The sequence below is a fragment of the Charadrius vociferus genome, unplaced genomic scaffold, assembly GCF_000708025.1.
Source record: "Charadrius vociferus isolate BGI_N301 unplaced genomic scaffold, ASM70802v2 scaffold472, whole genome shotgun sequence".
NCBI lineage: Eukaryota > Metazoa > Chordata > Aves > Charadriiformes > Charadriidae > Charadrius > Charadrius vociferus.
In genome coordinates this window covers 754,521-779,531 of record NW_009647735.1, presented here as the reverse complement: position 1 = coordinate 779,531, position 25,011 = coordinate 754,521, and the positions used below count along the sequence as shown (strand labels likewise).

Sequence of the window (25,011 nt, the reverse complement as noted above, 5' to 3'; positions counted from 1 at the left end):
ATCCTCTCAGCTAAAAACTATTCAGAAAACAGCCATACAACTACTGCTTTGCAGTGAAAACATCACATTCAACCCAAGAATTTCACAAAGGAGAGTCTTTGCATTATTTGCGCTTTGATGGAAAAAAAAAAAAAAAGGGTTGCCACCTGGCCCCAGCGAACAGGAGAGTTTGCAAATGGGCAGAGCTGACTGTGCTGTGGCTGCGGTTTTACAACCTGTGTGAAACCAAAGACCCTGATTGTCTCCTCCACAACTATTTTTTTATTTCAGGAAGACCCTGTGAGCCACTGCATTGCCGCTCCTAACCTGCACCGCTGCTAACAAAAGCAGAGTAAGGGTCACTTTCCTTCTGGCACATTAGTGAATCACTAGTACATCTTCACTGCCACAGCTCGGCATCTATCTTTGGACCAAGACAAAGAAATGGACAACAGCTGTATTCATTTCGGCTCTACTTAAAGCACTAAGAAAATCAGCAACATTATTATGGGAAAATACTTATCAGAGATTTGGTTGGAACAACAAACAAGAAATTAGAGGAAAAAACCCCAACCTTTTTCAAATGAAGATACACTTCCACCCACTATGAGTTACTGATCACTGGGCTTTGCATTCAAACAAACAAACAAAAAAAATAACACACACACACATTTCTATTTCTTTCATTTAAAAATAATTGTTACTGGTTTTCCTCATTGCCATGAAAAAAAAACAGTTCTTTGAAGGAGAAAGAAACAATTGGGTTTGTGTGAAATTAAAACTAGAATTCAGGGAGACAACTTGTAGTAAAGGCACAGGATAATTGCACCAAAATTTCAGTGAAATTTTCACAGAATCACAAAATGGTCACCGTTTTATCCAGCAGCGTGAGACCAAGATTCAAAACCCTTTTTCACCTAATGTTGTTTGAGTTCACATCTTTCATCTCCTAAGAAAATGTACCAATACTTAAAAATATTCTGAAATTGGTCTTTTTTGATTTAGCCTTTTTAGATTGACCCACTTTGCATAAGGCACAGAGCCAGAAAGAGTGCAGGTTGAACCACAGGCTAAAAAGAAAATAACAATTTCTTCTGTTTCTCTACCTGCCTCAATAAATAGTGGATAAAATAATTCCAGCTAGGAACTAAAAAAATCCAATGAGTATTTATGGGCAAGTGACTTCCAGAGCTGTGGTTTGGCAACACTTCTTGGGAAAAGGATACGTGTTCACACCAGATTCACATACAAGGAATAAACTTGACGTGTTCTGTCACAACCTCAAAGGAGGGCACTGCCACTAGGGCAAAGGGGAAAAAAAAAAAAGAAGCTAAACTAAAAAACATTTGCAGAACTGTTTAGCAGATTGGGTTGCATTCACAGATTTTTTTTTTTTGGACTATGTAGAATTGATTGTTTTGGCAATCAAACTATTTTTCAAAGAAACAAACTGCCAAGATCTGCTTCTTATAATACAGTATTCCCTGGTCACAAATGAATGAATTGTTTGAAAATCGAGATATATAAAAGAGGCATTTATAATTTGGCAATTATAAGACCAGCAGTGCAGGAATCAGCTTCCTGGGCAATTGTTTTGCTTTAGAAACAATGCATTATTCACAAGACTAGAAAATGGGTTCCATAATGGGTACAGTAGATTGTGATTGATAGAAGGAGACACCATTAGGATTAAATGTTTTCTGCTCCATGATGATTATGCAGCATATTTATTTCACTGTTCTGTCTTACGCTTCTATAAATAGGCTTTCTCTTACCTATTCCCACAGCTAGAATTGTTTTCAGTAATGCTAGAATATTGCTCCTATTAACCGTTCGAGGAAACAAAATCTGCAAGATATAGGAATGGTTTCTGTCCAAAACAGTATCATTAGTTTTAAAATAGATCTTCCAGATACTCCCGTGTCTAGCTGGTACCTGACTTAATTCTTTTATTTTCTTTTTGTCTTCATTATTATCAGATTTACAGTTGTTTACACTGTAGCTATCAATGCAGCCTAAGTGCACTTTATAGTCTTTAGGGGAATATGAAATAGTTGGTTGTGATCCTCAGCACCAGCTGACTTGGTTTATGCAGGAGAACCAAATGTCACAGATACCAGCCCACAGAAACCAGAAAGACTGAATCACTCTGTTTTTCATCTGTCTCTGCTTTGACCATTTGGATTATTATATCTATTTTTTTTCTTAGCACCTGCTCTGCAAGTTAAAAGCGTGAGGTAAGCCCAAAGTTCAGTTACCTCTCTTAAAACCGAGCGATCCGCCCCAAAATTATTCACTTTATTGAAAGGCCTACCCTGTAAAAAGAAAAATAAAGTAACTGTATTATCTATAAATCACAATTTGTGAAAGACTGAATTTACAGAAACAAACTGTTTTGCTTTGCTGGTCCGAAAAGTTGTATCGGAATACAGAGAGCTTATTAAAGAGCTGCCAGGAGACCAAAACGACTTGCGGGCTGGGGCTGAATAAGGTCTCTGATATGGCGTGGGACTCAGCTGCAGGACATGGGCAGTCCTTGTTTGACCCATGTCACTCTAACCTGGTTGCACAAAAGCTTCACAGAGTAAACCCTTCAGTGCTCTAAAGGGGTTTTTAGATTGAAGAGCGTATAGGACTGACTGTGCTGTAGCAAATTGCAAGCAGTTTGGGTTTAGTGCCTTTGAAACCTCGATCCCTGACAACTTTGGCTGAAATTGGTCCACAGATTTCAAACACTGCTGGAGATAAAGAGATGATGGATGACACCCTCACTCAGGAGACCAGGCAAACTCAAGAGCTGTCTCGGAACTTCTTCTGGCAGTAAGTCTGAATCTCCAAAGCAGAGGTTTCCATTAGAGCCCTCCACTCCGAAACAGTAGGAATATTTCCAGGCTTCAGCTCTGCAGGGGTACACAAATCCGACCCCATCACTCACTTTTCTCTGTCACTGTAAGGTCTGCCTCAGCACTTCTATGGGTCCATCACCCAAAGCTAGCTGGTAGGTAGGGCATGCAGATCAGCTAGAACAGACATGCTGTAAACTCAGAACAAACCTTTATGAGGATTTGATTAAATACTCCTTGCAGCAATTCAAATGTTAGTTTTGACTGGGCCACACACAGAAAATCATAAAATACACCAAGAAAGCTTCTTCTGGCTCTGCCAAACCCACTAGACATATTGCTCGAACGTTCAGGGTTTCCAAATGAAAAACACGAAGCTCGAATAAACATTCCTCAATAACCTGCACAAACCGATCAGCTGTCTGAAGCTTGCCCAGCAGTAGTCATCTGGATTGCTTGTGACTTGCAGCTATAACCATTGACGTGCAATTGTGTAATGTGTGAAACGGGGTTACACCTCTCAGCTCTTCCACAGGCTTTTCTCCTCGCTGCTTGCTGCCATACACAAATTTCCAACTAAGCAAATTTACGTTAAAACTTTTTCTGATACTTTTTAGTAAATATAGCCAAAAAGCTTTCTGGGACAGATCAGATGCTGGGAAATACTTACGCAACAATCCCTGAAAGGTGAAACATTTCAGCGGTGAGGTAGGAAAGATAGCTGTACAGGAAGACAAAGAACGGTTCAATGACACGGATATCCTTAGTGAATCGCGTGGTAAAGGCGGCGGTCATCCCAAAACTAAGACCTACTAAAACTCCTCCTAACCCAACCACAAAGAATTTTCCAACTCCAGCAAAAACATCCACACTTTTGATGGTTGGCATTTCACAGAAAGATCGAAATAGCTTGTAAAGCACCTGCATGAAAAATGAAAGAGGAAAATCAGCCATTAACAAGTTATTCACCAGACGTGGCTATATGTAGCAATGACATTAAAATACACTGCTGGGATTTCTGCGAGTGCAGGGTCAGCATCCTTCTCTGAAGGTCAAGCTCCTACCAGGGGACTGCTGTGGCACTCACGTGCATTTCTGTCTCCAGACATAGAGTGGAAGACATGTTCACGTGAAAGCTTCTCAGGACCTCAGGTCAGAGAAGTGGACCAGGATACCTCTGCTAGAAGAGGCTGTTGATGTCTTTTCCCTCTGCAGATCTCACGTCCCACCTCTCGCCACCAGAGCATCCTTCCTCTGAACACTAAATACTCAAAATAAAAGCTAGTCCTTACCACTGTCACCGCGTCATTCAGGAGCGATTCACCGAAGACCAAAATGTGTAGCTTTTCATTGACGTGTATCTCTTCAAAAACCGCTAGCACCGCCACGGGATCCACGGCAGCGATCAGGCTGCCAAACAGGAGGTTGTGGAGCAACGACACGTCCTGCAGGTGAAAGGCTTTCACCTGGCAGATCCCATACAGGGAAAAGCCAATCCCAAATACATTCCATATTGTCCCCACAACTGCATAGAGGAGGATAGTGCCGATGTTCTCAAAAAAGGGACGGCTGGGCATGAAGTACCCTGCATCAAGGACGATGGGTGGCAGCAGGTAGAGGAAAAAGATGTCACTGTCCATAACAGGCGGTGACTTGTCATTCAAGCCGTAGATGATTCCCCCCATGATCAGTCCTACAAATATCAATAAACAGCTTTCGGGAACAACGGAAGGCAGCTTGTTATATAGATGAAACCCTGGAAAAGGGTGAATAGGAAAAAAAAAAAAAAAAAAAAAAAAAAGAAGAAGAGTATTACCTCATCAGCCCAAATTGGCTGAAGAGCACCAGGCAGCTTCTGGTTAGGGTGAGGAAGCTCCCCATGCTCCCTCCTTCAGCAGGCTATGCTTTGGAGTAACAATAATAAATGCACACAATTAAGATGAAGTTGCTTAATCACAAATTGGCTAGAAAATCTGAAAGGTTACTGAAAATACCAAACTTCCTAATATTACTGTTGGTTTTACTGCTGGTTCAGACTTCATTTCATCAAAGCATAAGGTTAAAGATATATTTTTAAGTAATATAAAAATAGAAAAACTAAATAATCTGCATAAATGAAAAAAAAGTATTTGGATGTAATCTAGTTAGCAGGCCATCTTCAGCACTAACATAAATAGCAACCATTAATTTTAAACACAATACAGATTTTATACATCAGATTAAAAAAATCACAAAAAGTATTACCTTTAGTTATAAATGGTGACACTTTTAACATTGTTTCATCATTAACAATTAAAAATAAGGCAACACTGAAAAAAGTCCAATCAAGCCAGCCTTGTGCAACACCCAATGTAAAGAGAGAAACGCTGACAACCACAAGTAGTCAAGGTGAGTTATTAAAAGAAAGAAATTGAAACAAACCCAACTTGAATAGGAATAATAATAAAAAAAAAAAATCTGTGATCATTATTAATTCTTCATGCACGTTAATAGAGTTGAGATCTCACCATATAATATGCAGAACAGCGAAACGAAAAGACCATTTCCATCTGAAAGAAATTCTGATCTAAATGAATCTCAGAGACTTCTCCCTTCTGAGGAAAAAAAAAATCTATAAAATAACTTTTATAGCAGTAATTTAACAGAAGTGATCACAACTCCTGGAGAAAAAAAAAATATATATATAATTTCCTTTTTTCTATGCCCATTTTTGCAGGGGAAAAAATAAGACAGGTCCAAGTTATACAAAAATATAATTTCTTAGGTGTCATTACATAGATAACCTCCTTGATACAGAGAAATTTTATTTTAAGCAGTATAACACCCCACATATGGACTGAATTACTCTGTGTGGCTGGCCAGATGCAGCACCCTTTTTTAAGCCCAAGGAGCCTTCATTTTAAGATGAAGATGTCAGTGGACAACCTGCATGTAGTGTAGCTGGCAAGCTAATTGAGATGGATGCACACCTTGGTGTGTACTGACGCCAAACAAAATTCCTGGAAACCCTGATGGTTTTCCTACTAACAGCAACACCATGCACAGGTGTAAACTTCTAGATGGAAAACCATCACTTCCAACCTAGAATGCAACTGGGTAGTTATTTTCCATGTGTGTAGTATGTCTGGCACACAATATGTGCATCCTTAGGACGTGCCGTGTTATCTCAGGCTCCAAGATTGGTGAAGCAAAGGCCACCCCTGCCCACACCATCTCCAAGGAGACTCCTGCCCTTCCTCACCCTCTCAAGATGCCTTACCTATTTTGGCCAAGGATGCAAGCATGATCCAGAGTGTGATTTCAAAGGGGACTTGAACATGTTGATAATCCAGAGAGAAAAACGTGTGCTCTGAGGATTCGTTGCCCTGGGCTTCCTCAGCAGCCCAGCTGATGTTCTCCGGGATCACTTCCTCCAGCAGCGGCATCAGTGGAGAGCCCTGCAGGGCTTTGACCCTGGTGGCTTGGAGAATGGAGGAGAGCAAGGACCCAGCTAGGAGAGCAGCTGCAGCTTTGCACTCTGGCCTCTGCCCCTCCATCTGCCCTGGAAACCTCCTGCTGTGGCAATTTGGCTGCTCCCACTCTCACTGCTGCGGGCGAGTGGTTGGGAGTGCTGCTGGAGACAGTGGAACTCAGGTCACCCTCGTTGTGTGGGTTGCTGCAAAGAGAGGAGCAACCGCTCCGCCTCACCCTGACTCTCCTCCCTGGTCCATTAGTTTCCGGCTGGGAGACTCTGCTGGAGAATTGCACCCTTTGGCACCACACACCCAAACAGGCAGAGGCTCCTCCTGCAGATGCTTCCCTGAAGAAACGTGTGCTGTGCCCTTACATCAACTGCACATCTGTGCATGCTCCAGAAAGAGACAAGTTGCATTTTAGTCCTAACCCTTGACATATTTTGGGTTCCAGTCTCTCAGAAACCCTTCTTGGAGGGGAAAAAAAAATAAAAATCTTCACTGCTGTTAGAGCAGCCAGGCTTTGATGGAACAGGTCTCAACCAAAACAGCCCCATCCAGAAAGGGACCCGTCTTACAGTGGGCTTCACTGGATTTCTCATCTGCAGTCCAGTGCCCACAGAAAGAACACACAGCGGTAACATTATTGATAACCACAGCTTCCATTTGATAAATCAAGCAAAGCAACCAGCTTTCTTACGCTAAATACAGAGCTGCATCGTTGTGCTGGATGGAGGTCACCTGTACTGAAAGAATAAGTTTCAACAATTGCTTAAAGCTTCTTCCGATTATAAGGGCTAACAGGAAAAGTTATCTTCATCTCTCTTCACTACTTGAAAATGGCACTGAAAATTGAGTGAGCTTGCTTAGAAAGGTTGGACAGACAAAAATAAAAAGTTATTCGCTACAGTGTTGGATGTATTAATAATACAGATGGAAAAAAAAACAAACAAAAAAACCCAAACCCAAAACCAAAAACATTTTGGGCTAAATTCCTCCACTGTGGAGTTTCATGTGAGTTGATGATGTTTCAACTGGGATGAATTTGGTCCAAAGAACACATGTAATTAAAGTATGGAGGCCCCAGGCTGTTGCTAGACTGATCGATGGCCTATTTGCTTCTCTTCAGCTGCCTAAATGACACCAAAATTGAGCTGCAAATAACAAGCTGGTGACCCACTTTTCGGCTGTGAAGTCAAAACCCAACATCACGCAGCCACAGATCCGGAGTTTCTCAGTACCACGTAAGGTCCCTGTTTCTGGTCTGATTTGCAAAGCAGGAGGAGGATAAACTTTGGGAGACAGGAGAGATGCAGTGATACACTCCAGGAGTGACTTCATTCTACTTTACCATGGTTAATTTGAATTTATAGCGTGCCTTTACCACACTTGCTGACCATAAAGCAAAGCAACACTCTTCTAATTAGAGTGGTCTGTTAGCAAACTAAGCTTTTTAAACTTGGTGGAACTTCTCCCTTTTTATATTTGAACTATAAACAAAACTGCAGGACACACGCTTGGAGGACAGAAATCCCACAAGGTGTTCCTCCATCTTTGTTCCGTAGTTCAGTTCTATAGGGTCTGAGATGGGGAGGAGAGGAAGAGGCGAGGAGATGGGATCCCTTGTTACTCTGAAGGAGGGAGAATACAGTGCTCTTAACTGCAATTAAGAAGTAACTAAGAAATTACTCAGCCAGAGCTAAGAGCAGTGGAAGCAGTTCTGAGCCTGGGCTCACATGCCAAGCCATCATATTCCCTCTTTCTGCTGAAAAATTTGGTGCTGAACTTGGGAGTTTGAAGACTGGTTCCATTTGGGGACACGGAAAAGGAGTTTTGCCAACTTCCCATTCCCCTCCACCCGCAAACCATCCATTTTGATTTTTGCTATTTTCAGGAGAAAGTCAAGGAAGTTAGTATTCACTTACACTTTCCTTAAGCCAAAAATGAAATGTTTGCATCTTAGACGAAAAAAAGACCTGCAGCATGGAGCTCAATAGCACTATCTGGAAAATGTTTTTGCACGTAGAATCAATATCGATTTGATAATGGAACCAGAAAAAAACAGCAGAGTTGGGACAGTGCCTGAGGAAGGTCAAGGGAGAGGATCACATTAAAATATGCTCCATTTTTCGAATGAAGTTAATCTATAAAATCAGGACGTTAAGGACTAAGCAACAGCTAACAGGTGTTAACAGAGGGGCAAAGAGCCTGAGCCAGTACCCTGTGCAGAGCTTTTAATGGCCCTGTTTCACTGGCTTTCTGTTCTGCTCCTTTCCGCAGGGACGGCTGCAGCCCTGCAACAAGCTGCACACAGACGGATCACCCGCAAAGCTTCCAGCATCTCCTGAAAAGCTCCATCGCCCTTCCCAGCCCAGTGACCGGCTCGCCGTACCTCGACCTGTGCAAGGATAACGAAAGGCTCGTTGCAAATATTTTGGACATCGTACTTCATTGCAGTCAAAACCCTGAGGTTGCTTTTAGCATTTTGAAACTCCTCATTTTTCTTTTTTGCATTGTTTTACCCTAAAGTGCTATGTAACTAAGCTTGCTCCTTCCCTTAAATTCTTATATGTATCCCTGTTCATTATATATTAGTTATAAATAAATGAAAAGACAAGATGTTTTTCCCAAGTTCTATGGTAACACCGTACATGTTATTCCTCTTGTAATGGCTATTGATATTATTGAGCCACTTTTTAATGCGAGTACCATTTGATCATATATTTATTGACATGCTTTCATTTTTTTCTAATGTAATGTGCTTTCCCACATTTTTAGGGTTCCAGGCTAGAATCTGATCCCTCTGATTGTATTGATGGGTACCTTGCTCCTGCTGGAGTAAAAAGGACTTTGAGAATAACAAAGTATTCTGTGATATGGTAACAATGACCAGAGTTCAGGCTCCTGCAATAAAAATGTTACATTGAATTAATTGTTTAAAGTCCTTATATTCCTTAATCAATGGCAGCACATTATTTTTCTTTACTTACTTTGAGAGCGAAAGGAAAGATGTGAAATACTGTCTTTTACATTCCTGATGTGTAATTACTTCTAAGTATACTCTAACTCCTCCTTTTCATTAGGAATGCATGTATCATTTAACAAAAAAAAAAAATTGTAAATTAAATTTCGATTTACATCACCTCCTGAAATTCATACATCAACCACTGAAATTTATGAAAGAAACTTGAATAAGCTCTTGCTTTATATGAGGGGAAAAAAATAATATGCAGTGCACCTCTTTTGCTACAGTACCGCAAAGGCTTTCCATGTTATTTGGGCCTCAAATGAGGAAATCATTTAAGCATTTACTCAACTATAAGCACTCAAGGTTCCACAGCTTACAGTTATTAACACACGAAAATCCTGTGTTGGATTGGGGCCTCCCAGAAACACCCAGCCCGGAGAACCACGTGCTAGAATACTCCCCAAAAATTTGCCAGGCTCAAAACTCATTGGAGGTTATCCCTGCAGGAACTCTTGGCTTCGTCAGGGGAAACCCTTCAGTGTGCCACACAGAACTCTAGGGATTTTGGTTAGAGATAACCCAGATGATTTTTGAGATCACCGAGATGGTGTTCTAGTGTTACCACCTTCCCCCCCTCTTTTCCAAGTACACCTTTTTTCTGCTTACCCTAAAAAAAATAATCTTCCCTTTTGCACAAAGCAGCCAACAGATTTCGTTAAAAACATCCTGCTCCACAAGCAAATTATTGTCCAGGAGCCTCTCCAAAAACCCTAAACCAGGGTGGCAGTTTGGCTCCCTCTCCACCCCTCACACTGAGCAAAACTTCAGCTATACATACCTCCTCATTGGAGATGGTTCTGCACTGTAACATATACAGCTCTCCAACAAAAGCTGTGGGACACACATAGAAAAGCTCCTAAAAAATTACCTCTACACTCCATCTAATCAGCTCGTTGTGAAAAGATAAGATATAAGCGTTAATGATGTCTACATTTGGTATGTGAATATGATTTTTCCCCACTAGAACGGCCATTTGTTTACATGCATTATCTAAAATTCGAAGGAGAAACTGTGCTCATCTATTAATGTGCAAAATCTCTTTTTTCCCCCATACGAATGGAAACTGCTCATATTTTCATATATAATCACCTTATTTTTCAGTTTCTCCTCCTCATTGCCTGCATTTTCCATGACATTCTAATAGGCCGCGTGAAGACTGCACATGAAATACTGATCTTCTTTCTGAAGAAGCCAGGACAGAAGAGTACATATTTCCATCCATATGCAACCCTGCGAGCAAAGGCAGAAGACACGCAAAGCAGATGGGCAGTTTAGCAAGAAGACTTAATCGGAACTGAAATTAAGACCAAGCCCCTCATCACACTTCCCTTGCTGGAAAGGACTGCACTCGCAGCTATTCTGGACAGTAAGAATGGAAAAACCCTTAAAATTCAAAGCCATAGCATGAGTTTTTCCTCAGTACATCACAGGCCATGAATATATTGAGAAAGTAACTTTGCGTTGCAGTGAGCTGGACGAATTGATGCGCTGCTTAACTCACGCGCACCCCACAGAGCCCAGGCAGGAATGCATTTTTAATTTAACATCAGGGACTTCATTCAAGAACCTGGTTTTAACAAGAATTCGAACAAAATTACAGTGAGGAAATTCAATATTAATAAGAAAGATTCAATATTAATAAGAAAGATTCAATATTAATAAGAACTGAGTGATGAAGGATAAATCAAAAGGCGGCGGCATTCTCTGTACCCACACTCTCATGAGGAAGCTGCAGAGAATGTATACAACACCAGATTTTGTGGTTCATTGCATAACATTTTGCCAACTTCAAAATCAGAGATTTATCATTGATACCTTGCCTAAACGGAGACAGTTTGACAAATACTCCCTCCCGTATCAACGTCAGGAAGATCCAAAAGATCTATATTCTCCTTGCCTTGCACCTGCTCTTTTTCCATACAGCTCCCATACAGTTTCCATACTGCTCTCATGGCAGGCGCAGCACCCTGGGTGTGCTCCCCGCCACGCAGCATTCAGGCAGCAGACTTGCAGACTGACTGCACTACAGCTTTATATTTAAAAACTGCCTAATTAACACGGTCTTAAAGAATTCCTATAGGGCAATTCCAGGCTGAGTACCACTTTAATCATTTTGGCACTGACTTCTGGTTGGATTCTGCTTTTGTCAATAGCAGCTTGAGCACTTTTAGTTTACAAGTCATTTAAGCAATTGCTCAATGGTCTTTAATATTTTTCTTCATCATTACAACTGGAGAAGCCTGTAACTGTGGTCTCAATAAAACAACCAATACTTGTCCTTTTTGGTAACCTAAAAACTGTTTTTCTGATTTAAATGCCAAATTTAATTCCCAGAGACATAGCCAGAACTCACACAATTGTAAATCAGATTCTTATTCAAGTGGTGGTATGAGATTTCTTCCATTGAATAATACTTTTAATACTCATTACTTTTTAGGTGATCAAATTAGAGTGAAGTCCTTAAATCTCTGCAGAAAATCTCCAGGTCACAGTGCTGTACAGCGGGTCAGTCTCAGAGACTCGAAGGCTGAGTCCAATCAGAGGAAGCACAGTCCCCTTGAATCAACCATGACATGGAAGTTGCTTCTCATTAATTAGGAGCCCAAACCAATAGAATCCTTCAAACCCTTCTCATGAGAGCACAGCTGGAGATTTTTCCTGCTCTGGCCTTGGGCATTCCACGTAACAAGACTGGAAGGTAGTTCACAGCGTGAGGAACAAACTCCTGCAGGAACCTGCCCTGGTAGGACGAGCATGGGTCATGCCCATGGGTCACACCAACATTTTTTGCAAAGCTCCATCCTTTCTTCAGCAGTGGTCCAGCTGCTGGGACGGGTGAGTGATATCAGCTGCTTCCTCTCCGCTGCTGCTCTTGGTGCTTGCCCTCACGCTCACACAGTCTCAGCTGCGGGGGAGGATGGAAGAAATTCTTCTCATTCACCATTTTCTGCCAGTTTACTCAACTCTTCTTGTCCCCTGACCAACCTGCTACCCACCCACTGGGAAGTTACACAAGCCTGGAAAAACCAAACCCTGAATATAACTGTTGTCGTGGTGCATGGTCATGGCAGTTCTGTAATCCCAAAATAAAGCAAGAGCCAGAGAGGAAAACGAACCCTGGGGATCAGCGTGATCACAGCAACCAAACTGCAGTGCCATCTGCGTTAAAACTTATGACTGTAAATGCCTTGCAATAGAGTTGTAGCAGATCCAATATACATGAGCACAATAACTCTTCCCCTCAGACAGAGGTGTGAGCACATCCTGCCTCCCAAAGACTGGGTAATTCCTAGTGAAATCACGGGTATTTTAATTCAGGGACTTCAACTCAGCATGGAGATCAGTCCCCATTTACTGCCTTACTGAGTACCGCGCTGCCCTCTCTGCGCACCCACACACTGCCCCTGCACACTGCAGCGGACTCCACGGTAGGCTGGAGATGCACCGTTAGGAGACGTCTACTTTCTCTGAAGTCCTTTATCTGCCAAACGCAGCCTTTGGTCTCTTTTTCTGCAATAAACATAAGCAGGTGGCTACTTCCTAGCTTGTACTTGTTATATAAAAATATTCAATAAATCTGTCCGAAAGCCATTTTAGCACAATGGCATTGCCTGCGATCAGTGACCTGTGCTTTATGTTGGTAGCTGGGCTCGAGGGGTGAATGGTTAGCGACGGGAAACGGAGTTGTGTTGGGTTCCTCTCTGGGCAGTCAAACACCACCAGTGCAAACACCCAGGCGTGTCAGCTTGCAGTTTAACTTGTGCAGAACTTAACTGAAAATTTTCATTTTCTGTTCCAGGAATGGGTTGGATTTTTTTTTTGTAATTCAGCTCCTCAGGAAAGAGGAATAAGAATGAACAGAATCTGTTAATTTAAAACTTCAAGCCAGGAGCTTTTGGAAATCAGCTTGCAGTTACGTTCCCTGTTCCGTTAAGTTCACAAATGTCATTCATTTGAAACAAAGTAGTAATATAGTTTATGGACACAAAAAGAATGAGAGCAGGCGTGAGTCTGGGCTCTCACTCTTCCTTATTAACTTTTGTTACATCTCAGGGTAGTAACTAATTATTGAAACACCAGCATCATACGGTTGAGCAATGGGCAGAGCAAGTAAATGGTCAGTGTGTCTTACAAATTTGGCACTGGAAAGCAGAAGTGTGTCATCACTACAGATGGGGAAAAAAGAACAAAAAAAATAGCAACACAGCATATTAAGAAATTATATTATTACGCAAAACAAGAAATTTGTTGAGAAGGATGAAGGAACCCAAAATAGTAGGTCCGAGCTCACGTGTCAGCAATATTCTGTGGGTGCGTTTCTACTGCAGGGAACACCGAGCACATGCTGTGCCTTACAACTCCTGAAACCTCGATGGGGCTTCCTACAGCTGGGTACGGCAGGAGCCGAGAGCTTGCAGAAAAGCCTATTGCAAACATGTGAAAAGTGAATGAGAGCCACACCACCTGCCTTCACGTACAGTGAAGGACTTCAGCTGCGGTGAATAACACTCCACATTCACAGCAAAGCCGGGGTTTCCAGCCCCATGGAAGCAGCAGAGGGAAATCAAAGCTAGCAGCCCTCTTTGGGGTTAATTCAGCCACAGTGATGCTGCCAAAATAAACACATAAGGCAGCGCCGGCTAACCTGCCAGCACTGCTCAGGGACAGAGCAAACGGAGTTTCACCGAGTTCAGGGCCACACACTTCAATTTTACGTAACTGGAGCTATATTTAGGAAAGATGCTGTTTCCACTTACCCTCAAGGAGAAGCAGCATTAATGAGACACGGAAGACCCCTGTGAGTCTTAGTGCTTCTTCTGCGGTTGGTTTTAAAGACACAGCTCTTCTGGTCTCCTGCAGTTAGCATTCTCCAGGTGAAGTTCCACAGCCCCTCGCTCACCCGCCTTTCAGCACTTCAACAAACACCAATAAAGTCTCAGGAAAAGTGGCAAGACACCAGATTGTTTCCAAGAAATGGTAGTTAAACAAGATTGTAATGCAGTGCCATATTTTTTTCCTCCCTGAAAGAGAGCCCTAAACAAGCACCCCAAGTGAAATGAAAGTCCCGATTGACAGAGTTCACAAAAGAGTCCCAGTACATTTTGTGGATGCACAACCCCCCCCGCCCCGCTGTATCAGATATTCCTCCAGAGGAACTCCTTCCCCAGAGCAGAGCCCTCAAGTGAAGGGGGGATATCTGCAGTCCCAGTGTGGGGCAGGATGGAAGAAGGTGGTCTTTGGCCTCCTGGGAGCCATAGGTCAATACTAAACACTTTTACTTCCCCCTAGAAGCCTGCAGGCAGCCAGGACGGAGTACGTGGTAGTGGCAGTTTGTTAGCAGCTGGGCACTCATTTACTGAGCGGCTGCTGACCACACAGTTGATTTATATTCCCAACAGATTGATGGGATTATCACAAATAAATTAACTCAAAGGGGATGCAGGCAGGAATTAAGTGGTGAGGTTCTTCTGGTAAAGAAAAAGAAAATCAGCTTGATTAAAACCAAATAGCTAAATTTTGGAAACCTATATGTAAAACAGGAGCAAAACAGAAAGAAAAAAACAGAATTGCAATTTCGTATATAAACTATTGGAGAGAAAGCTGAATTCCATCTTTCTAGATTTTAACCTGCAGAATATAAGAACATCAATTGATGGAAGCTGTTATCCTGCACACTCGGGCATCCTTTTTGTGGGAAATAATCCTCCCTCCAAAGAGAGGTGGACTTTGAGATTTATTTGCAAAATGGTTTTAAACCTCTGGAAATCCTGAACTAAAAGGTACTAAAGGAAACCACCACTAGATATCATCATTTGACCATTTAACAGATATCAGAAAAATGGTTAATGTTGATCTGGCACATAAAAATCCCTATTACACACCCAGGTAGATTAAGTCACCTTCTATAGGGGCTTATTTCCCACCCCTGACAACAGAGGGCAGGTTGGGCAATGACATCCTAACTACAGGTCTCAATCAATCAGGTTGACTTAACGAAAGAGCCCGACTTACCCCAGGGTCCTGGTCCCAGTACTTGATAAGCGTTTCTCTGTGGGAACAGGGAATGAGACCTGCATATGAAAGCAAAATTCTCTGACAGTATTTCTTCTTCAATTTCAGAATTTCTGGCACGTGGACAAACATAACTGCCAGCCAGAATTTGGCCTTATGTATATGACCTGTAAAATACGGCACTTGTTTTCATTTGTAATAAAATACATCTGCTGTCCTTCAGCAGTCAGGAAAAGCACACCTTTTAAGTGATTTTTTCCTATGTAATTTGAGTTCACTGAGCCATTTTTCCTGCTAGTGAAAATGGGCACAGCTCCAGTGCAGCTGATGGAGTTTTACTTACTTAAATTCAGAATGGGACTTGGTATCTTTCAAATATAAATAAATCCAAATCATGTCACGGATCTAAACATGTCAATTAAAACAAAATTGAACTAAAACGAGCATCTAAGTGAATAATAAATATATTTGTCTCATCTTTCCAGAATTACCAGATTTTGTTTCCAAAATGTATTCTGTAGCAACACCGCAGATATCTTTCTTCCTACAAAGAGAAGTGAATTTTGAGAAGTTATTTAAATTTTGGATTAAATCAGAGCAACAAATGCTGGGTGGAAAAAGTACGTAGACAATACTTTTCCGTGGACAAAACTGCATAGCACCCCTAACAAAATACAGTCTGTGGTGCTTCACATTAACAATGTGCATTTATCTACACCTTCATTTGCACTGCTAAAACATGCATTATTGTGCTAAGTAGCTACATAAGTTAGCTGAAAATTCATTTTCCCTTTCCCTCCTCCAAATTTTGCTGTTATTTAAATTCTAAAAACGAAGTCATCTTATGTTTTCCTATTACAAAAACAAAACCCAGAATTGCCCGCAATAAAGTCATGTATTATCCTTACAGGTGCCAGACATGTCCTTGCCTCATCTGCATCCGTAATAGAGCTGGTTTCAGTATAGCTGCTGTCATGACTTATACAGCACGCTCCTCGCGCCTCCATCAGGTTGTAATACAGGCTTTGATTCTAATAAAGGCTACAGACAACAAGCTTTTCTCATAACACTACTAGTCGTGCTTCCTTTTCATTCTAGCTAAAATTGTCCACATATTTGATAAAACTAAGTCACAAACAGTCTCTGAAACCAGTTCTGAAAAGCTATGGGAGGGACACAGCTTCACAGTAACCCTGGATTCTGCCCAATACAGAATATTCATTTCCATATGCTCTTCGGCCACTCCATTTCTTTAGTGGTGATGGGAGATGCAGGTCCATCAGGGTTTCTCCCACTGTAGCAGTTGACGATCAGCAGCTTCTGTCGCTTCTGTTAACATCAGTGTTGAAACCACAGTTGACTTTAATGTCTAGGGCTGGAGTTCTGAGGTTAGCAAGAGAGAAGAACAGATCCCCTCTAGTACATTTCTCAGGGCTGGGAAGGACAGAAGAACAACCAGAGTCTGGACCTCAGCTTTAAACTCTGACATCAACATTTCCTGAGGAAGAACCTTGTCCAATTAACTTCTTTCAAGACTTTGGTTTGAACTATAAATACATCCCAGGGGAAATCAAAGGCTAGACCAAGGCAGCACAAATGCCACAGAGCACTTTTTTCTATGGTCAATTGCAAACCCTTTGGTTACTGATGCCCTTCGGAATATTTTTCCTCTCACCTTCAGTTAACTTATTCTCTGCACCTCTACTGAGGAAGACACTGGAGTCCTGCCCACTCTGGACTCCTCCAGAGTTTAATGAAGTCATTTGGCCTCTTCCAAGGGACTGAACTGGATTTCAAATGCTGAGAAGAGGATTAATGAGACACACATGGAATTAGGGCAACACGTAGTAAAAGCAAAGCATCCTTTCCTATCATCCTCTTAGAAAATAGGGATCAGTTTCAGTATGACTTACACCTTTGGGGTTACGAAGGTCAATAGGAATTTTTGATCAGGCAAGGATGTTCACTTAGGTCTTGGTCACGTATGAGTCTAATCTTATTTATTTATTTGCTACGTACTTGGCAGGAATTGTCTTTGCCTGTCATTTTAATCAGGAGAGAGAGGCTCTTTCTTCGGCCACCCAGATCTCTTTTCCCACAGGAGCAGGTTCTTCTCAATCCTGCCAGTCACAAACTGCAGCAATCTCTCTTTTCTTTCATCTATCTGAAAACGCCCATCCTACCACAATGCTGTCATGGAAAAGTCTACCTCAGACTTTGCAGACTGCCTGTAAAAGAAACATAAAAGGTTGAAAGTTGGGCATTCGAGATGAGAAATGAAGAGCAGGAATAGGATTTCCAAAGGCAGCCAAGAGAAATGGATGCCCAGCTTTCAGGGCAATTCCAGAGAAGCAGAGTACCCTTCTTCCTACAGCTCCAAGAGCAAAGTGCATAAAATGCTGGGAAACACCTCAAAACCAGGGGTATTCAGTCTGTTCAGATGCTGAATTGTCTCGATGCTCAGATAGGCTCATTCGGACCATCTATCAAACCGAGTAGCCTTGTCAGCCAAGCATTCGTTTTGCGTTTTATTTTGGAGCTTTGAGACATCGCAAGGCATCAGGAAAGGTTAAAAAAACCAAAAGACACACTGAAGTTTTGTAGTTCCCTTTCCATTACGCACGCTGCTCTATTTAGCAGACTGTTTGACACCACACACAATGACATGCCCAGTGGCAGTTGTATCCCCCTCCTTCTCCTCCAAAAGAAGCCCCATGCTGTGAAGGTGCAGTCTTTACATAGGTGCAGCATGTTAAGGGTCCCATATACCTTTTTCTGCAAATTTCCTTCTCTATACAGGCCAAAAAACGCACCATTTTAACTCTAAGCCCCATCACACAGTTTCTATTACAGTAAATGCAACTAATTAATAAGTTAAATTACTTGAATTGAGAGCTTCAAGGTGAACCCCGTACAAATTCAGATCTTTTCAATGTTCTGGGGGATTCTTTCAAGCCTATTGTCATTTTCATTATAAATGCCAGCTCAGAGATGATTTCTTAAAAAGCCCAACAACTAAAGATGTTGGATTTAAAAAAACAAACAAACTAACTAACCCACAAGCAAAAAAACCCCAATGAAACCCAACAAACAACTTTGATCTCTTCAAAGGACTAATCAGATGTCAAGGGCCTTGATTTACAAACACAAATATGTTCGCATTTGATGTATTATTACCTAGAGATCACAAGATCCTTCATATTCTCTTACAGGGTTGACAAAGACTTTTTAAAAAGGATATTATGCATGAGAGTTTGAGAGATGTGCCTCAAAGACAAAGGATGTTTTGGTTTACATTAGTTGTTTCATAGCAAGTTTCACCGAGGAGCTCTGCTTTTTAACTCATCCCATACCTATGCATCGAGTGGCATCAGGAACCGGATAAAATGATTTAACTACCACATTAGCATGTATTACAAAGCTTACCGTTGTATAAACACAGTTCATTGCTAGATTTTGGGCTTGGATTTCACGATTGCAACACCAGAACTGCAGATACGTCAAATTGTATTTAGTCATAGTGCAAGTAAAGAGGTTTCCTCACTAGAAGAAAACTTTTGCAGACCAGGTAACAGTCTAATTCATTTATCATTTTACAATGGTGACACAGTGATTAATTTCCAGTTGAAATATTGAGAAGTAGTAACAGAAAAGGAAGAAAATGCATTTGAAAGCTAAGTAACATGATTTCTGCATCAAAATCTGCATTTAAATGTCCAAACAAAGATGAAGAAAGCTTGCACTACCTTTTCAGGAATGTTGCAATCGTCTTACCTTGCTGAAGTTGCAGGTGCTTCATTTCCAAGGAAATAAAGGCAGAGTTCAATCACTAAAAACACAGATGGAACGTAAAATAATAACATACTGACAGAAAGCTGATTGCATTTCATCAAAGAGGTAAGGATTTATTTAAAAGGAAAATGTTTTTTTACAGAAATGAAATACTTTTACAATCTTGATCAACTATTTCACCTAGATTTTCATTATAACATACTCCACCTATGCAATACAAATGTACATATGCAGTATCAGTGTCTTCATTCATGTATCATGTCGATGTATTTCCCACGTATGACAATACACACAAAATAATCCAGAGTCCTGAACACCTCCATCTGCTGACAAAATTTCCAAACCAAAGAAGTATTTTTTCAGCCACTGCGATCAAGCTTTGCAGGAGCAAAATTTGAACTTAAATTTCCAAAACTTAGGCTTCAGCTACATGGCCTAATCCAAAGTCCAGCAAAGACAATTTGACTCATTTACTTACTGGGTGGGTAGATCAGTCTGATCAAAGTTTTATCAGCACACGTCTTGATTGATTTTTCCTGCAGGAGTAAATCTGATGGCACATGAGTCCAATTACTCATACAGCCAGAGTCTTAGAAGGAGGATATATACATTATAAAAAGACAGTTGACTAGCATTTTACAGAAAAATTCATTTCAAATTCTGTATTAGAAAAAAGAAAAGTGACCTTTATTTCGTCTGCTAACAAGCACCATAGACAAGGTACGGTTTAAGCCTTAAAATATTTATTTTAAAAAGTCTGTAGTGTGTAAATGTTTGCACTTCCCCATCTAATCCTTAGAGTGAAATATTCGTGCCTGAATCGTATTCATCTCTCAAGCTAAGTAGATCAGTCATGATGTAAAATGCATCCTGCAGCTCTTTTTCACGCACGCTGGGTTTGAGATTTGTAAGTCTGGAGTACTAAATTCAGAGCTATTTCTATTGGCGGTGTTGCGCAAACTAAACAAAGCTAAAGAGTGCAAGAGCACTTCTCTGGCTTTTGACGTTTCTATATTCCACTCCTGGGATATCTGAAAGCTTATCTGATTCAGGTTATTCCTCATCATACTGCATGTGAGGAGGCTTGTTACAGAACCACACCTGGTCAAGTTTTCTTCAAAAAACTGTTTATAGAGCTCTGTCACTTTTGTTTCCATGTACTTGTTGAGCACGGAGTTTGAAAGAGGCTCCTCATGCAGCATGATACTCCTTTCTCCAGCTTCATCTCCCGACAGGGACTTTATACTTGGCTTTCTGGGATGCTCACATAGAGGGGACTGACCCAGAGGAATATCTACAGACAGTAAAACAGGGCCATCGGGAAGTTCATCACACACATGGTCCAAAACACAGCCTGAATCACACATATGGTCCCCCACACGGTCTCCCCCAATATGTAAGTCAGGATAGTTTTGATAAATGCTGTTGCATGACCAGGATCTATACAAATCCATCTGTTTACTATTTTGTTCTCTTCTGGGGATACGTAAAGCCAGTGATGTGGTTCCTTCAACAAGCGTTTGCTGATCTTTTGTAGGTACCTCTTTTATAGCTCTCCATTGAGGACCACTCCAGTGTTCCTTTTTGCTACTTTTAGCACAGATCTCATCCTGCTTCACACGTCCATCAGCAAAGCCTTTAATTTTGGGGTCATCTACAAGTTTCTGCCTCCAGATTCCCTCTTTATCCTTTTTGGATGCATGAGATCTGCAAGGCTTATCTTGATCACAGCTTTCTTTATAGATGAGTCTAGTTAAGATGCCTTCTGCCAACATGATGACAAGTGTAACAGTCTAATCACCAGAGTTCCATGTAGTTCTGTGAGTGAAAGACAGACAAGTACCTCAAACTTATTTGGACAAAGAGGAATAATAATTAAAAATAAAATAAAATAAAATAAAAAAATGCACTTTTCGTACATTTATCTTTTTCTCTAGAATATTTATTTTTAGTAAACTGCATGCTTTTCTACAGTTTTAACCTCTTTATCATGTCAACAAAAATCATTCTGAAGATACAGGAAGGGCATTAACAGGTTTCTTTATCTGTAATACCATTTCTGTTCCTAGGTCTCTCTTCTGCATTGTGGCTAGTTAAGATAGGTCATACTTACGAGCTGGAGAAATTAGCAAAATTATTTTCCTAGTCTATATCACTACCATCAGTCGCAAATCAACTTTTTCCATTGAAAGACAACAATTCCTAAGGGCTAAAACAGTGGCATAGGAAGGAAAGCAAAACCAAATTCAGACACAGAGGTTGACACTGAATTGGCCCGAGCCCTCTTGCAAGGTGCCAAGGAGCTTCAAAAGATGCTGATAGTTCTTCAGGACTCCATCCAAAATGCAGTTCACATATACAAACGTTAGAGTCCTTCTTAATGATGCTTTTAAAAGATGTAAATAGTTAATTTGTCTTCCTTGACAGTGATGAGTAGTATGTTTGTGTATCTATAGGGCTCCACAGTTTTACTAAATGCACATGAATAATTAAAAGCTAAGCAATAGGTTTCAAAATAATTTACTATGTTTAACGATTCCTTATCATTCCTTTTCAATTCACCTACTGCTAAAATCAAGGGGAATCTTTCCATTTTGAGCTGAGGCTGTCCTAATCCCACTAAGGAAAAGATCATCACCACTCCTCTTATGGAGGAATGGGAAAGACAAACACAAGCAAATATCTCTGTTCTTCAAACATCTTTTTAATCTCTACATAATTCAAGTACCTTCACACACCTCTCGTGCGCTCACGGTTTGAAATAGGGGGGAGAGGTAAGGGATGAGGCAGTTATACTCAAAGAGCACACAGTAAATCTCCCAAAGAACATGACACACTGGCATGCTGTTTGAAATACACCAAAACCTCTATTTTTAACGTGGACAATTAATGCTGAATACTTTTCACAGTGCTGCCAATTTACATCAATAGTAATGCCATGCAAGTCACTAGATAGCCCTCCACAAAACAAAACCTCTGCAAATTTAATATGCTATTTGATATATAACTGGAAAGGTCCTCCTCGCTCTACTCATTTGCTTCTAACTATCAGCAACCAAACCATATACTCTGGCTTATTTGTTCTGCAATGAAACCTGATACACTGGGTCACTTTTTAATCCCAGTACTCCTTCCAGAAAGCTGGTCTAAAACTCCAGTTACTCGAGAGATGGAAATTTTCAACTTCACTCCTAAATTTACACATAGCCACAGTACAACTTTTTGGTTTTTTCTTTATTGGGGTTCCTTTTCAGCTTAAATTCCCGCCCTCAAGCTGAAGGTAACCCTGGAATTGTGATATACCTGCAAGAGAGACCAAAGCAGAGAAGAAAGGCAGTACACCATGCCTTCTCCTGGTTACACTGGCATAGCTGTCCATCTACAGAATCATTTAAATATGCAAAAAAGCAGGAAAACATTTTCTTAAGCACTTAAGAGACTTAGAAAACCAAGTGCCATTTTCAAGAGACAAGAGTACGTGGCAGTCTGAATCTTGCTGAACATCAATGGAATTTGGAACGCTGCATGCTCATTTGCTTCTGAAAACCAGGACACAGGTACCCAGATCCTTACATGCTAGAAAATTTTACTGTATTGCTTTGAAAATTGTCATAGTGCTAATGTAAGAGCTAAAAATACGGTAATCTTAGCAAAATTGCTCTCGTTCAAATAAAGTAAACAGTGCCTGCATTCTGGAACAAAGCAGAAGGGGGAAAAAAAGGCAGAAAAAGCCTAGACTTACCAATCCTAACAGGGTAAGAGAGGCAGATAATCACATAGCCCAGAACTCTTACTACAGCTGCTGTAAGAGAATAGATTCTTACATACTCTTTCTCCACTGCTGTCTGTATGGAAAAATAACTGACATACACATGATTTAGTTCCTCATTTTTTTCCCTTTAAAACAGAAGTGATCCCACCCACTGGAAAAGCGTGCGGTTTTTTAATACAAAGTGACAGCAGATCTAAAAGAGGATGTTAAAAAAAAATAAAAATTGAGATGTTTCTGACTGTGGCGCAATGCTGATGAATTGCTAACTGCCATAATACGTCATTTAAAAACAACAAAGGATCAGTACTACTACTAAACTTGACCAGGCTATTCAAAATTGAAACTGAATTCCAGCAAACACTTCCATCTACAGAAGTTCAGTTTTGTTCTATCACTCACACACACACACACACACACACACCCCGACTTACAGAGGCTGTGTTAATTACCCCATTTCCCCTTTTGAAACAAGCAGCTAAGTTTACAGTCTTGTGACCCTCTTCTGATGCGGAAGAAATTGACAACTTTGTTTGATCAAGTTTTTGTTGAAGTATCATTTGCCAATAAAATGTAAATATTAAGAATCTGCTCTCTGAAAGCAGCAGCCATCAGCCAGCTGTGGACAGTCTTGTTGCTCACTGAGAACAGCCACTTTCTCTGGGCTCAAAAATTACCTCTCTCAATGTACGGGGTGCCCCCATAGTGTTTTTGGTGTGTCCCTCTCACAGAAGCTGAACCTGAACTCCTGCAGGGAGCCGTACCGCTCCCCCAGCACTACAGCCAGCCCACTGACAGTTTGGAAAGTTTTCTGTCAATTCCTTCTCCAAATTCCCTTTTCTCAGAAGATAAAATAATCAGAAGCTGAATCTCATCAAAGTAGTAGACAAAAGCTCTTAAACAGACACTGTTTAGTGTAATGACAGGAGCAAGACACAAATGTAAAATAAAACTAGAGCATAAAGATAACATTACAGCAACATATTGATCGCAACCCATCATTTAACATGTCTTGGCTGCAAAGTAACGATGCACCTTAGAAATTAATTACTGTAAGTTTTGAAGTAACTATGACCATATAGGTCCAATGGAGTCTTTTAAAAATTATTCCTCTTCTCTCATCACTTACATTTCATAAAAGACTTCAGTTTTTATGGAGGCAAGATGAAAGCTATTTTTACTCCCACTGAATTTATATAAAACTCATTTCACATTTAAAGGCTGTTTAAAATCACTTTATTTTTAAGCACCTTACACGACTAATTTCTGAAACAGCAGATGTGGTTGTTACTTCAACAGAGTACTCCTTCCCCCAGTCTTGGAGGGGACCAAACCTCACAGGAAAGAGGGTGGTTCAAATTCCATGGAGTATAAACCTTGCCTCCTTCACCGCGCTCGTAATTGGTGACAGCTGCAGCTGTGTTTTGTGTGGCAGTTTCAACAAAACACAAAAGTAACAGAGAGAGGGAGGGAGGGAGAGCTAGAAATCAAGTTAGGCAATTAGTCTTGGGTGATTAAAACCAAATCACCTTTCATTTCAGTTGTACTCAGGTGTCAAATGCATCAATATGCAAGGAAATTAATATATTTCTATCAATAAGATCTTACAAAAAAAAAATCCTTGTATTTAAAAAAATAAAATCAGAACAAGATAGAACCGAAGTTACTTCAGAAGCTGTAAAGACTGCAGTTAGAAGGGTCAGCAAGACAACCATGTCTGAATCCCGAGGCTAAACTTAAAGCAGAATGTATAAAGCAAGAAAAATAAATTTGACTACATCATTCATATATGGAAAAAATAAACACAGCATTGTGTATTACCATACACAATTGTCACACTACATGAACCACAGCAGCACGTAAACGAAGTCCCTTGTTTCAGCCCAAACTACACATTTTATGTGCGTATAAACGTGAAATCGAAGTCGACTACAGCAACCGGCCGTTGTTTTCCCCCGGTATAGCTGTCGCCAGTCTCCATTTAAGCCACCGGCACTTAACCTCAGCTTCCCGCAGCTCTCAAACACTTTCTTGCACAACAGCTCCTCATTTACCCCAACACACGTTCCAGCGCTCTGGTGTCGCCCCTACTGCCCGATGCGACGACATACGGCCCCAAAACCGCTTCCCCCCGAC

The 25,011-nt window shown here is 40.9% G+C and overlaps 2 protein-coding genes across 2 annotated transcripts in view; both read right to left on the bottom strand.

The window, feature by feature from the left end:
- The window catches only part of LOC104283572 (sodium/hydrogen exchanger 2-like), a 29,020-nt gene extending 22,773 nt beyond the window's left edge, over window positions 1-6,247 (bottom strand). The window contains exons 1-3 of the mRNA XM_009881772.1: window positions 6,082-6,247; window positions 4,115-4,578; window positions 3,493-3,743 (exon numbers count right to left, since the gene is read on the bottom strand). Of these exons, the coding sequence (XP_009880074.1) occupies window positions 3,493-3,743; window positions 4,115-4,578; window positions 6,082-6,247 (881 nt within the window). The remainder of the gene's footprint in view (window positions 1-3,492; window positions 3,744-4,114; window positions 4,579-6,081) is intronic.
- A 13,710-nt stretch (window positions 6,248-19,957) lies between these two features.
- Window positions 19,958-20,881, bottom strand: LOC104283505 (uncharacterized protein CXorf21 homolog). The gene has a single exon (XM_009881680.1). It carries the CDS (start codon window positions 20,879-20,881, stop codon window positions 19,958-19,960), a length of 924 nt encoding a protein of 307 aa, XP_009879982.1.
- Window positions 20,882-25,011: the final 4,130 nt, after the last annotated feature.